At 44.1% G+C, this 12,849-nt stretch overlaps 1 protein-coding gene across 3 annotated transcripts in view; it reads left to right on the top strand.

The window, feature by feature from the left end:
• Window positions 1-11,594, top strand: part of LOC123745083 (mitochondrial tRNA-specific 2-thiouridylase 1) — a 95,926-nt gene extending 84,332 nt beyond the window's left edge. For all 3 annotated transcript variants that reach the window (XM_069306257.1, XM_069306258.1, XM_069306256.1), the window contains one exon: window positions 11,219-11,594. In XM_069306257.1, coding sequence (XP_069162358.1) covers window positions 11,219-11,413 — 195 coding nt within the window. In that variant the 3' untranslated portion in view covers window positions 11,414-11,594. The remainder of the gene's footprint in view (window positions 1-11,218) is intronic.
• Window positions 11,595-12,849: the final 1,255 nt, after the last annotated feature.

Here is a 12,849-nt window from a genome sequence, read left to right as displayed (position 1 = left end):
AAAATTTTTCAGCCATGTTAGAAGCGTACCTGTCACTCCTCCAATATTTTCCAGTTTCCAGAACAACCTCTTATGTGGAACTCTGTCGAAAGCCTTTTTTAGGTATACTTTGTACACGTTCCTGGGCCCAGTCGGGACTGTGTCACTTTGGGTCGGTGGATGCGACCTGTTGTCTCGACTTTGGGTTGAGTAGTGTGCGGCGACCGCCTCCCGGGTCTATCCCTATTCTTTTCCTCTGTGGGTAGTTAGCTCCGGGGAGTCATAGGGGCTCCCCTCAGAAAACCAGCGTTGAATGTAATGAAACGCCATTTTCTCGGTGAGTCCCGGAAGTTCCCCGGATTCCTTCCCTCCCTCCCTCCCTCCGGTCGGAGGGAGATGTCAAAACACGCAGTTTTTCGCGTGTTTTGACATCCAGCCTCAGAACTGGGGTGTGGATCGCCGGTGTGGTAGGTCTGGGGCTACCCCTTCCCTCTCCCAGGGAGGGGGGAGCTGCGCAGACAGCGGCGTGATGACGGGTGATGTCATACAGTGGTACTTCGGAATGCAAGTGTCCCTGTATGCGAGTTTTTCGGAATACGAGCAGGATTTCCTCGAAAAATATGTCTCGGAACGCGAGGGTTACCTCGGGACACGAGTTTGTTGATACGCGTACAGGCCGACCCAGCGCGTGGTGGTTCGGCGATCGTCGCCCCTCCACCCCTCAGTTTACCATTGTCTCGCGCCCAGTGACTACCCCACATCAATTCTTCTCGCAGATTTTCAGTGTTTTGTTGGATTTTTGGTGATTGGACTATACAATTTGTTATTATATATCTCACCATGGGTCCCAAGAAAGCCAGTGGTAAGGACAAAGGCCAGAAAGCCCATGTGAGGATGACAATAGAGGAGAAACAAGAGATCATTCGGAAGCATGAGAACGGTACACGTGTTGTTGAACTTTGTAGGCAGTACAACAAAGCCACATCAACAATATGCACTATACTTAAGAAGAAAAATGAGATTATGAGTGCTAAAGTGGCAAAAGGAGTCAGAACAATAACGAAACAAAGACCACAAATACTTGAAGAAGTGGAAAAGTTGTTATTAATTTGGATACACGACAAGGAGTTAAGGGGTGACAGTGTTTCGGAGGCCATTATTTGTGAGAAAGCCAGGGTTTGGACAGATTTGTGGTGAGGAAATCGAGCAGTGAACCTCAACCAGGACCTAGTGGCACTCAGATAAAACGTCCTAGGGAGAGCACACCAGAAAGGTCTTCACTGCCTGATGTGATAATGGAAGGGGACTCCCCTTCCAAACAGTAACTCCTCTCCTCCTCCCCGCTCCTCACCATCTTCCATACGTCTACAGCATTCAACAGCAAGGTAAGTAATAACTTGAACATAGTTTTGTTGGTTTATTTAGATGAATTAGGTATAAAAATTTAGTTTGATGTGGGGTTTTTGGGGTAGTCAGGAACGGATTAATTCATTTCCCTTTATTTCTTATGGGGAAATTAGCTTCGGAATACGAGTTTTCGGAATACGAGGCGTCTCCAGGAACCAATTAAACTCTTAAACTGAGGTATGCCTGTACTAGTTTGCTCGTTTTTGTTTGGGGAGTTCTATCCACTCGTTCGGTTTTTGGTTGCAATTTTCACCAGAATAGAGGTTTGTTTTGGTATGCCTACCTTTCTGGGTGCCTAACCCGGTCGATGGCAGACAATGAATGCTTCCAACCCCACGGGGGTTTCTATAGGACATTGCTCCCCTTGCCTCTCTAGAGAGGGGCCAGGTTCAGGCTTGTGGTCCCCGGTAGGCCTATAAGAACTCCGTACACATGACTGATGCCAAAGTTTGACATTAGCATATCAGCCTGGTAAGCTCCGGGAAGCCTCTGGGACTCACCCAGAAAATGGCGTTTCATTACATTCAATGCTGGTTTTTTGGATTTTTTTTTTTTTTTTTTTGTTGTGCCTGTGGGTGTTGAAGACAAAAAGGCCCTTAGCAGTTTGAGGGTTAAAGTGTGTACATAGTGTTAAAATTAAAGTTGCAGTAATTTTAGTGTACAATAGTTTTCATAAACGGTATTGTAATACTCAACATACAGCAGAACTACTTACCCACTTAACTGTGCCAACCGAGTATTCTTGATCGGCAGGAAACTGCACCAACTGAGAAAACTCTTTTTGATTTTTCGGTACCAATTCTAAATGTGTACGAGGTTGGTTGTGTGCGAAATGGACTCTTCAGACCTCCAGTGAGAGGCAGCCATCTTGGAAAAAAATCCCAGAATGCTCTAGGGCTGCTGGCTGGGTTAGTACTGAATGAGTAACCATGGTTGGCGCACGCGCCTCTGGCTCCCAAACACCTGTTCGACGCGGTGTTGAAAGATAACGCCCTGTCGGTGAAATTCAAACCTTATTGTTTGAAGAACATAAGGGTCATAATATTGGTGAAGCTAGGCGCAATAAGGACCTAACACAAAGGTCGGATGCAAGTGATACAGCACCTATGAGGACGATACAGCGAACGTATCCAGTTGTAGTTCTGAGCGTCACCCTTGCAATCCTATGCTATCTCCAATTTATTTAGACGATGCATAGATGAATCATTTTCTGCGTTCAGTGATGATGCATCTGATACAAGTAGCATAAATGAATAGTGTTAGTGGCTTCCATGGTGGTGTTTTCCATAGATATTTTCAAGAATTCCTGAATCTCTTCCTAACTGACGGACATTCTTTGAGGCTAGCTGAATCTCTTTCTGACTAACGGGCACTCTTTGAGGCAAGCTGAATCTCTTCCTGTGTGGGACCATACAAAGCGATCTTTTCAAGACTACCTTATAAATTTATCTTTTCCTATAATCTTTTCAATACTACCTTATGCTTTTCAAGCATGGCTACATACAACCTACAAGTACTAAAGCCAAGGGTGTACATGAGTGCGTTATTTGCAAGCACACAGAATGAAGAAACAGGAAGCAAAAATTTATCTGTACCTGGTGCACTGGGAGCGAAGTCATGCTGTGTACCATGGACTACTTCGTTGATTATTACTCGCTTCCGAAGTACTGAGTGTGTAATACAGTGTGTTACTGTGTAAATAGTGTGTGAAACTATACATATTGTAATTTTAGTGAATTTTTAACAGGTAATATTGCAACAATAAACATTTATTGTGGACACATTACTGACACATTTATCACGGTTCCATGGAACCGTGACGTTCTACTGTATACATATTGCAAAGGACACAAATATACATCATATACATAAATACATAAAACAAATAATTGAAAATATATTTGTGGCAACACCCGGTGCTTGAATGGCCCGCGCGACCGTATCTGGGCGAGTCACACACGGGCGACCAGGCCCTGATGACATCACAGCGCACCTTGTCCACGTCCCCACAGCCAAAGTAAGTGGAATTTGGTATTTATTTTTACATAGACATGTTCAGGGAAGGGAATTTATCATTTTACGAAGAAAATTTTTTTTTGGGGGGAACACTTTATTTCATGCGCACCGGGGGAATTTCACAATAAACTCAGCGCAGCACGGTGGTTAATCAACACAATGCTAACGGCATAATACACTACAGTACGTATTTACTGTACAGCATTCACAACCCCATGAGACTTCAAGATGGATATAACTCCAACAAGGTAAACTACAAATGTAACACGGTATTTTATTAGTAGAGTAGTAATATATAGGTACAGTATATAGGGGTACAGTGGTACCTCGGAATGCGATTGTCCCTGTATGCGAGGTTTTCGGAAGGCGAGCAGTATTTACTCCAAAAATTTGTCTCAGAAGGCAAGGGTTACTTCGGGACGCGAGTTTGTTGATACGCGTACAGGCCGACCTAGCGCGTGGTGGTTCTGCGATCGTCGCCCCTCCGCCCCTCAGTTTACCATTGTCTCGCGCTCAGTGACTACCCCCACATCAATTCTTCTCGCGGATTTTCAGTGTTTTGTTGGATTTTTGGTGATTTGTCTATACAATTTGTTATTATATATCTCACCATGGGTCCCAAGAAAGCCAGTGGTAAGGATAAAGGCCAGAAAGCTCATGTGAGGATGACAATAGAGGAGAAACAAGAGATCATTCGGAAGCATGAGAACGGTACACGTGTTGTTGAACTTTGTAGGCAGTACAACAAAGCCACATCAACAATATGCACTATACTGTACTTAAGAAGAAAAATAAGATTATGGGTGCTAAAGTGGCAAAAGGAGTAAGAACATTAACGGCACAAAGACCACAAATACTTGAAGAAGTGGAAAAGTTGTTATTAATTTGGATACACGACAAGGAGTTGAGGGGTGATAGTGTTTCGGAGGCCATTATTTGTGAGAAAGCCAGGGTGTTGCACGAAGACCTTCTAAAGAATACCCCTGCAACGAGTGATGCAGATAAGAAAGAGTTTAAGGCAAGCAGGGGCTGGTTTGAAAAATTTAGAAAGAGAAGTGGTATCCATAGTGTTACAAGGCATGGGGTTATGTGATGTGATTATGGAAGGGGACTCCCCTTCCAAACAGTAACTCCTCTCCTCCTCCCCCCTCCTCACCATCTTCCATACGCCTACAGCACTCGACAGCAAGGTAAGTAATAACTGGAACACAGTTTTGTAGGTTTATTTAGATGAATTAGGTAAATTAGGTATAAAAATTTAGTTTGATGTGGGGTTTTTGGGGTAGTCAGGAACGGATTAATTCATTTCCCTTTATTTCTTGTGGGGAAATTAACTTCGGAATGCGAGTTTTCGGAAGGCGAGGCGTCTCCAGGAACGGATTAAACTCTTATTCTGAGGTATGCCTGTACCTCGGTTTAAGAGTTTAATCCGTTCCTGGAGACAGCTCGTAATCTGAAAACTCGTAAACCGAAGCTAATTTCCCCATAAGAAATAATGGGAAATGAATTAATTCGTTCCTGACTACCCAAAAACCTCACTTCAAACTAAATTTTATACCTAATTCATCTAAATCTACACTATATAAGTATGTTCAAGTTATTACTTACCCTTGCTGATGACTGCTGTTGGCGTATGGAAGATGGTGAGGAGGAGGGAGGAGGAGAGGTGTTACTGTTTGGAAGGGGAGACCCCTTCAATTATAACATCAGGCAGTGAGGACTTCACTGGTGTGCACACTCTGGCACGTTTTGCCTGCATACCACTAGGACCTGCTTGTGGCTCATTGCTTGCTTGTTTTACTGAGAATGTCTAAAGACACGTGCTTTTCCCTACATTTTAACACTTGTCTGTAGTAAGACATCACATTGTCATTTAAAAGGTCAATGCAACGGGCTGCTACAGCTTTATCTGGGTGAGTTTTTTCAACAAAACTTTGCAGTTCTTCCCATACTTCACACATTTTCTTAATCAAGAAGGGACATCCTCTACTGCCTCTACTCACAACTATTTTCTTAGGTTGAACCTTACCATTGGCTTTCTTGGAACCCATGGCAAGATATATAATAACAACTTTTATGCTCAAATGGCTAAAAATCTGACAAAAAACTGTAAATCCTTGTGAAGAATTCAGGCGGGATAGTCACTGGGTGGTAAACTGAGGCGCGATCGCCGTGCCACCATGCGCTAGTCGGCCTGTACATGTATCAACACCCTCGTATTCCGAGGCAACGCTCGTATTCCGATGTAAATTTTCCAAGCACATCCTGCTCGTAATCCGAAAAACTTGTAAACAGGGATGCTCATGTTCCGAGGTACCACTGTATAATATGATAATGCATTTTTATTGTGTACAAGACAAAGAGAGACACTGACGCAAACGCCTCTTGAAAGTCACCTCTTGCAACGAATCCAACGCTTCAACACACTGGTGGTTGGTCCAGTATAGTGCGTTGAATCAAGGTTGTACTGTAATTCAATGTAAATAAATGCCATGTTATAGAATGTGGAATTGAAGAAAATATACCACAGAACTTACAAATTATGTGGAATGACATTACAGAACTCTAATAAAGAACAAGACCTAGGAGTGTTGTATCTTTCCTCTGCAGAAGACACTGAAAAACTGTAGGCAGATATTAATAAAGTCTTCGATTGGGCAACTGAAAGTAACATGATGTTTAATGGTAACACGTTCCAGGTACTTAGGTATTGTGGAAACAAGGAACTTAAATGAAACACAGGGCACAGGACACAATCAGACCTACTCACAGAAGGGAAGCAACATGTAAAAGATCTGGGAATTATGATGTCTGATGATCTGACATTTAGTTAACATAACCAAGCAAATATAGTGGCGGCCTGAAAAATGATGGGATGGATTATGAAAGCGTTCAAATCCAGAGACCCCACAGAAATGCTAATATTATTTAACCACTGTGCTGCGCCAACCGAGAAAACTCTGTTGCTTTTGGTGCCAGGTGCATGAATGGTGTTTTTTGACTTCCGGGACACGTATTGGCACGTCCTGATTCATCCGGGGTTCAGGGTCAGGCTCGGTTTTGTCATGTGGTCGACAGACTTACAGCTTTTGTTGCTTTCTATTCGGTTTGAATCTGGCACCTCATGTGTTCACACGCCTTACCCTGATCGTGGTGACCCATTAGCGTCTGTTAGGGGTTCGGGTTCTGACTTATCTAGAGGAATGGCTGGTCTGGGCTCCCAGCCAGTCCGCATTTCTGCTCACCAGGAATTTGGTTCTTTCCCAGCTCACCGGGATTGGGTTCTTGGTGAACTGATGGAAGTCCCATTTGCTTCCCTCTCAGGTTCAGACTTGGCTGGGTCTTGTGTGGGATTCTCGGACTGCTTCCTTGTATCTCCCTCCTGCAGCATTGTTGCGGCAGCAGTCCCGCTTATGACTGTTTTTGGAGGGCACCCGGGTCAAACGTTGGTTGTTCAAGCAGCTGTGCGGGAGTCTGAATGTCTCTGTGCTGGTCTACCCATCGGGTCAGATCTGGCTTAAGCAGCCATTCTGGTTTCTTCGGGGACGTCCCTTCCGCTGCTCTCGTGATCACTGGGTTCAGGTCCTGGGAGCTTTGCTTTGGCTACTGCGTCACCAGCTTCCTCTGCGGGTTTTTTCAGGGTTCTGTGCCGCGGCGCCTCCCCAAGCCCTCACTCGATGTGTTCACGGATGCCTCGTCTCCCGGCTGAGGTTTTGTGACCAGTGCTCACCAGGCTGGCCAGGGTTGGTGGGGTCCGCCCTTTCGTCGGGCTCTCAGCACGCGCGGGAGTTTGTGGTGGTGTGGCATTCGCTTCAGAGGGTTCGTGTCGCTCGCAGAGCAATGATCCGGCTTCATTGAGACTGCTTCCCTGTGGTTCATTGTCTGAACTGCGGGAGCTCGGTGCAGTCCTTGGCTCTTTGGTGCTGGTCGCTACGGGTGACTCATTTGCTGAGTTCTCAGGTTCTGGCTTTCCTGGCGGTTCACATTCATGGGGTGTCAAACGTCATGGCAGATGGCCTGTCTCGGTTCATTCCCCTATCCATGGAATGGACGGTCGACGCTGACTCGTTCAGTTGGCTCTGCTGGATGTACGAGTGCCCGGAGGTGGACCTCTTCACATCGGTGTGGTCAAGGCGTCTTCCAGTGTATGTGGCGCCCTTCCCCAACTGCAAGGCCGTGGGGGTCGATGCCTTTCGGCTGGACTGGAGGTGAGGTTACCTGTACCACCTTCCACCGGTTTGGTTGTTGCTCCTGGTCCTGGCTTTGCTTGGAGACTTACCAGGGGAGAGTAGTCCTGTTGGCCCTTTGGTGCCGGTCTAGCCCTGGTTTCAGGCTCTTCTTACTCAATGTCTGAACTCGAGGGTCTTCCATAGCTCCACCTTTTTCAGCAGATCAGTCCAGTATGGTACGTGGCTGATTCGATCTTCTCCACTCTTTGTGTCTGGTCTTTTTGACGTGGGTTTAACACCACTTGTATGGTGCTCATTGATGGTGTCCCACCTGCAATTTTTGTCTTGACAGCAGTATGAAATTTCCTGGCTGTCCTTTCGGTGCTTTTTGTCTCTTTGTAGGTTGTATCCGATTTCTGATCGGGTTGTTTTGTCCTTTCTCTCTTGGTTGTTTCAGGACCGTCATATTATGCCAAATACAGTCGCCTCGTATCGTGCAGCACTGGCAGAGCCGCTTCAGCTTGCGTTCAGGGTGGATGTCACTTCTGCTCCGTTCCGTAAGCTTTCTCGGGCATTGTTTCACCTCCGGCCTGCTCATGCACCCCCTGTGCCATCCTGGTCGTTGGACTGGGTGCTCTTTTTTTTTCTCTTCTCCTCGGTTTGTGGTGACCCCCTCGGTTGAGGACTGCTTTTTAACCACTTAACTGCGCCAGGCGAGTATTCTCGGTCGGCGGGAAACTGCGCAAACCGAGAAAACTCTCTTTGATTTTTCCGTACCCATTCTAAATGTGTGTGAGGTTGGTTGTGTATGAAATGGACTCCTAGGACCTCCAGTGAGAGGCAGTCATTTTGGAAAAAAATCCCAGAATGCCCTAGGGCAGCTAGCTGGGTTAGTACTGAATGAGCAACCATGGGTAGGGCATGCGCCTCTGGCTCCCAAAATACCTGTTTGACGCGTTGTTGAAAGATAACGCTCTGTCGGTGAAATTCAAACCTTATTGTTTGAAGAACATAAGGGTCATAATATCGGTGAAGCTAGGCGCAATAAGGACCTAACACAAAGGTCAGATGCAAGTGATGCAGCACCTATGAGGACGATACAGTGAGCGTATCCAGTTGTAGCTCTGAGCATCACCCTTGCAATCCTATGCTATCACCAGTTTATTTAGATGATACATAGATGAATCATTTTCTGGGTTCAGTGATGATGCATCTGACACAAGTAGCATAGATGAACAGTGTTAGCGGCTTCCATGGTGGTTTTTTCCATAGATACTGTATTTTCAAGAATACCTGAATCTCTTCCTAACTGACGGACACTCTTTGAGGCTAGCTGAATCTCTTTCTGACTGATGGACACTCTTTAAGGCAAGCTGAATCTCTTCCTGTGTGGGACCATACAAAGCGATCTTTTCAAGACTACCTTACAAATTGAACTTTTCCTATAATCTTTTCAATACTACCTTATGCTTTACAAGCTGGGCTACATACAACCTACAAGTACTAAAGCCAAGGGTGTACGTGAGTGCGTTATTTGCAAGCACAAAATGAAGAAACAGAAAGGAAAATTTATCTGTACCAGGTGCAACGAGAGTGAAGTTGCGCTGTGCACCATGGACTACTTCGTTGATTATTACTCACTTCCAAAGAACTGAGTGTGTAATACAGTGTGAAACTGTACATATTGTAATTTTAGTGAATTTTTAACAAGTAATATTGCGACAATAAACATTTATTGTGGACACATTACTGACACATGTATCACAGTTCCATGGAACATTATGAACATTCTACTGTATGCATATTGTAAAATACACAAATATGCATCATATACGATAAAAAACAAATAAAACCGCATTGGAAATACATAGAACAAATAATTGAAAATATGTTTGTGGCAACACCCGGTGCTTGAATGGCCCGCGCGATCGTGTCTGGGCGATTCATGCACAGGCGACCAGGCCCTTATGAAGTCACAGCGCACCTTGTCCACGTTTCCACAGCCAAAGTAAGTGGAATTTGGTATTTATTTTTACATAGACATGTTCAGGGAAAAGAATTTATCATTTTACAAAGAAAAAATGAATTTTTTGGGAACACTTTATTTCATGCGCACAGGGGGAATTTCACAATAAACTCGGCGCAGCATGGTGGTGAAGGCTTTTTTCTCGTTGACATTGGCCTCTGGGGGTCAGGTCAGGAAGCTTCATGCTCTCCTCCAGCGCAGGGGTTTCTGCTCTTTCAGTGGTCGTTTCGATCATTTGCAGCCGTCTCCTTTTTTTCTGATGAAGATTGAGTCTGCTGCTTTTTGAAGGGGTCCTTGGGTTGTAGCTCTTCGCCGTTATTTGTGCATCATGGCTTCCATAGCAGGGGACGTGCTTTGGGTGGACCCAGTTTTCCTTCTTCCCTGTTCCAGGGCGCGGGTCTCCCATGTCGTCCGCAGGATTTTTCGGTGCAGCCAGCCTGAGGTCTGTCTCTATGCCCCATGACATTTGTAAGTTCGCGCCTTTGGCTGCTGTTTTTGGTAATATGTCCTGGGCTGACATTTTGGCAAGGGGCTTTTGGAGGTCGAATATTGGTCCGGGCCGCACGGTACCTCGTTAAAGTTCCTGGCCTTTCTCAGGTATGTGTAGTCGTGAGTAGCAGGTTGCAGCCAGTTGTCTCGACTTTGAGTATAGGAGTGAGTGACTGCCGTCTCCCGGGTAAGTCCTTGTTCTCCTTTATCTTTGGTTAAGTAACTTTAGGGAGCCGAAGGGGCTCTCCACAGAAAACCAGCGTTGAATGCAATGAAACGCCATTTTCTGGGTGAGACCCAGAGGCTTGCCGGCATCCCTCCCTCCCTCTGCTTGGCGTTTTTTTCACGTTTTTTATATTTTTAGCCTCTGAACTGAGGAGAGTAGCCGGTGTTGAGGATTGGGACCCCCCATCCCCCTCCCAGGGAGGGAGTGGGGTTGCGCAGATGGATGCACAGAGGTTGTGGTGAAGTTATTCTTGTTTGCTTGATTTTGATTGGGGAGTTCTGCTTGCTAGTTCAGCTTTCGGTTTGCAATTTTTGACCAGCATTAGTTTGTTTTGGAATTCCTACCTTAATGGGTGCCTGACCTAGTAGATGGCAGACATAGACTACTACCAATTACACTGGGGTGTCTATAGGCCATTGCTCCTCGTGCCTCTTTTTGAGGGGGCCAGTGACTCTGGTCCCCAGTAGGCCTAGAACTCCAGTGATTGACTGTTGCCACGGTCTAATATATGCACATCAGCACGGTATAGCTCCGGGGAGCCTCTGGGTCTCGCCCAGAAAATGGCCTTTCATTACATTCAATGCTGTTTTTTTTTTTTATATTATGTATGTATCCCAAAAATATTGGTTTTGTTTTAATTTTTGATGGTCCGGGAATGCAATCCCTATTAATAGCATTGTGCCTATGGGAAAACTTGTTACACGTTCTCAACATATGCTTTACTAAAAGCTTTTCAAAACGTAACCCGCTTGTAGTTGAAGGGGACTCCCTGTACATACATGCATAAATCTTTGAATTCCTATCAGTTACATGCTGTTTAAATTAAATTTCTTTGCACTATTTCATGTTTGTATTATTTCTGAATTAACCAGTTTTTTTTATTCATAATTCACTTTCTTCCAACAGTATGCTGTCTTCTATCTTGGTGATGAATGTATAGGATCTGCCCGAATCTTGCGCCCTGGACCTTCATTATATGCACTAAATATAAATGACTGTAGAACTTTTATTCTGAAGGAAAGAGAGAGACAGTCTTCCCACTCATACATTGACAAAAATCGTGGCAGAAATGTAAAAAAACAAGAATCTACAGAAGATTAAAAGAAATTTGTATCTTCTCATAATTTTGTCTACCATAGTGAAGTAGATAACTTCATTTGTATGGATATTGTTACATTTTATTAAAAGTTTAGCATTTGTTAAAATGGCAGAAAATTTGTATCAGTATTAATAATATTGGTATTAATACTGGTAATATTGTAAATTAAAATGATCAAATTTATTCATTTGTTTGGTACCCTTGTCCTATGTGAATGCATCTTTCAAATTGATAAAAAGGGTCTATTAGGCCATAGTCTTTTCCTCTTCAATTTTTGAGTGGTGTTTAAAGTCACGTGGCACACTTGCCAAATTCACATGTTAGTTTACAAGTATCATGTACAGTATAATGTACAGAAACTTTGGATTGATTCTGAATTGATAAAAAAAAAGAAAACTGGTAGGCAACCATTATTTTGTTTTATCCTATAGTAATTTGAAAGCTTTTCTATGGAGAGCCCCTCTGGCTCCCCGGAGCTATACCCGGCTGATATGTATATATTAGACCATGGCATCAGTCAATTCGATTGGAATTCTAGCCTACCAGAGACCACGAGCCAGAATTTGACCCTCCCTCAGAGAGGCATAAGGAGCAATGGCCTATAGAAACCCCCATGTGGTTGGAAGCATTCTGTGTCTGCCATCTAATGGGTTAGGCACCCAGAGAGGTAGGTATCACAAAACAGACTCCATCTGTTTAAAATTGCTGCTGAAAACTGAACTATCCAGCAGAACTCCAGCAGCATTTTAAAAACTGCAGGGGGGTTTGGGCAAAATATGACCCATCACCGTTTTGAGTAATTGGCATATTTTCGATATTAAACGTTGTAATTTGAAACTGAAAATAGGTGCAGAGAGTCAGAATTCGGATAAAAAATCACGCTCAGGAGTCAAATTTCAGACATTTTGAAAACTGCAGGGGGGTTTGGGCAAAATATGACCCATCGCTGTTTTCAGTAATTGGCATATTTTCGGTATAAAAAGTCGTAATTTGAAACTGAAAATAGGTGCAGAGAGTCAGAATTCGGATAAAAAATCACGCTCAGGAGTCAAATTTCCGACATTTATGACATTTTGAAAACTGCAGGGGGGTTTGGGCAAAATATGACCCATTGCCGTTTACAGTAATTGGCATATTTTCGGTATGAAACGTCGTAATTTGAAACTGAAAATAGGTGCAGAGAGTCAGAATTCGGCTCAAAAATCACGCTCAGGAGTCAAATTTCCGACATTTCAGACATTTTAAAAACTGCAGGGGGGTTTGGGCAAAATATGACCCATTGCCGTTTTCAGTAATTGGCATATTTTCGGTATGAAACGTCGTAATTTGAAACTGAAAATAGGTGCAGAGTCAGAATTCGGCTCAAAAATCACGCTCAGGAGTCAAATTTCAGACATTTTAAAAATTGCAGGGGGGTTTGGGCAAAATATGACCCATC

Source organism: Procambarus clarkii, chromosome 57 (genome assembly GCF_040958095.1).
Source record: "Procambarus clarkii isolate CNS0578487 chromosome 57, FALCON_Pclarkii_2.0, whole genome shotgun sequence".
In the NCBI taxonomy this organism is placed as follows: Eukaryota; Metazoa; Arthropoda; class Malacostraca; order Decapoda; family Cambaridae; genus Procambarus; species Procambarus clarkii.
Note: the sequence above shows the minus strand (reverse complement) of the source record. Positions and strands in the feature narration are given on the sequence as shown.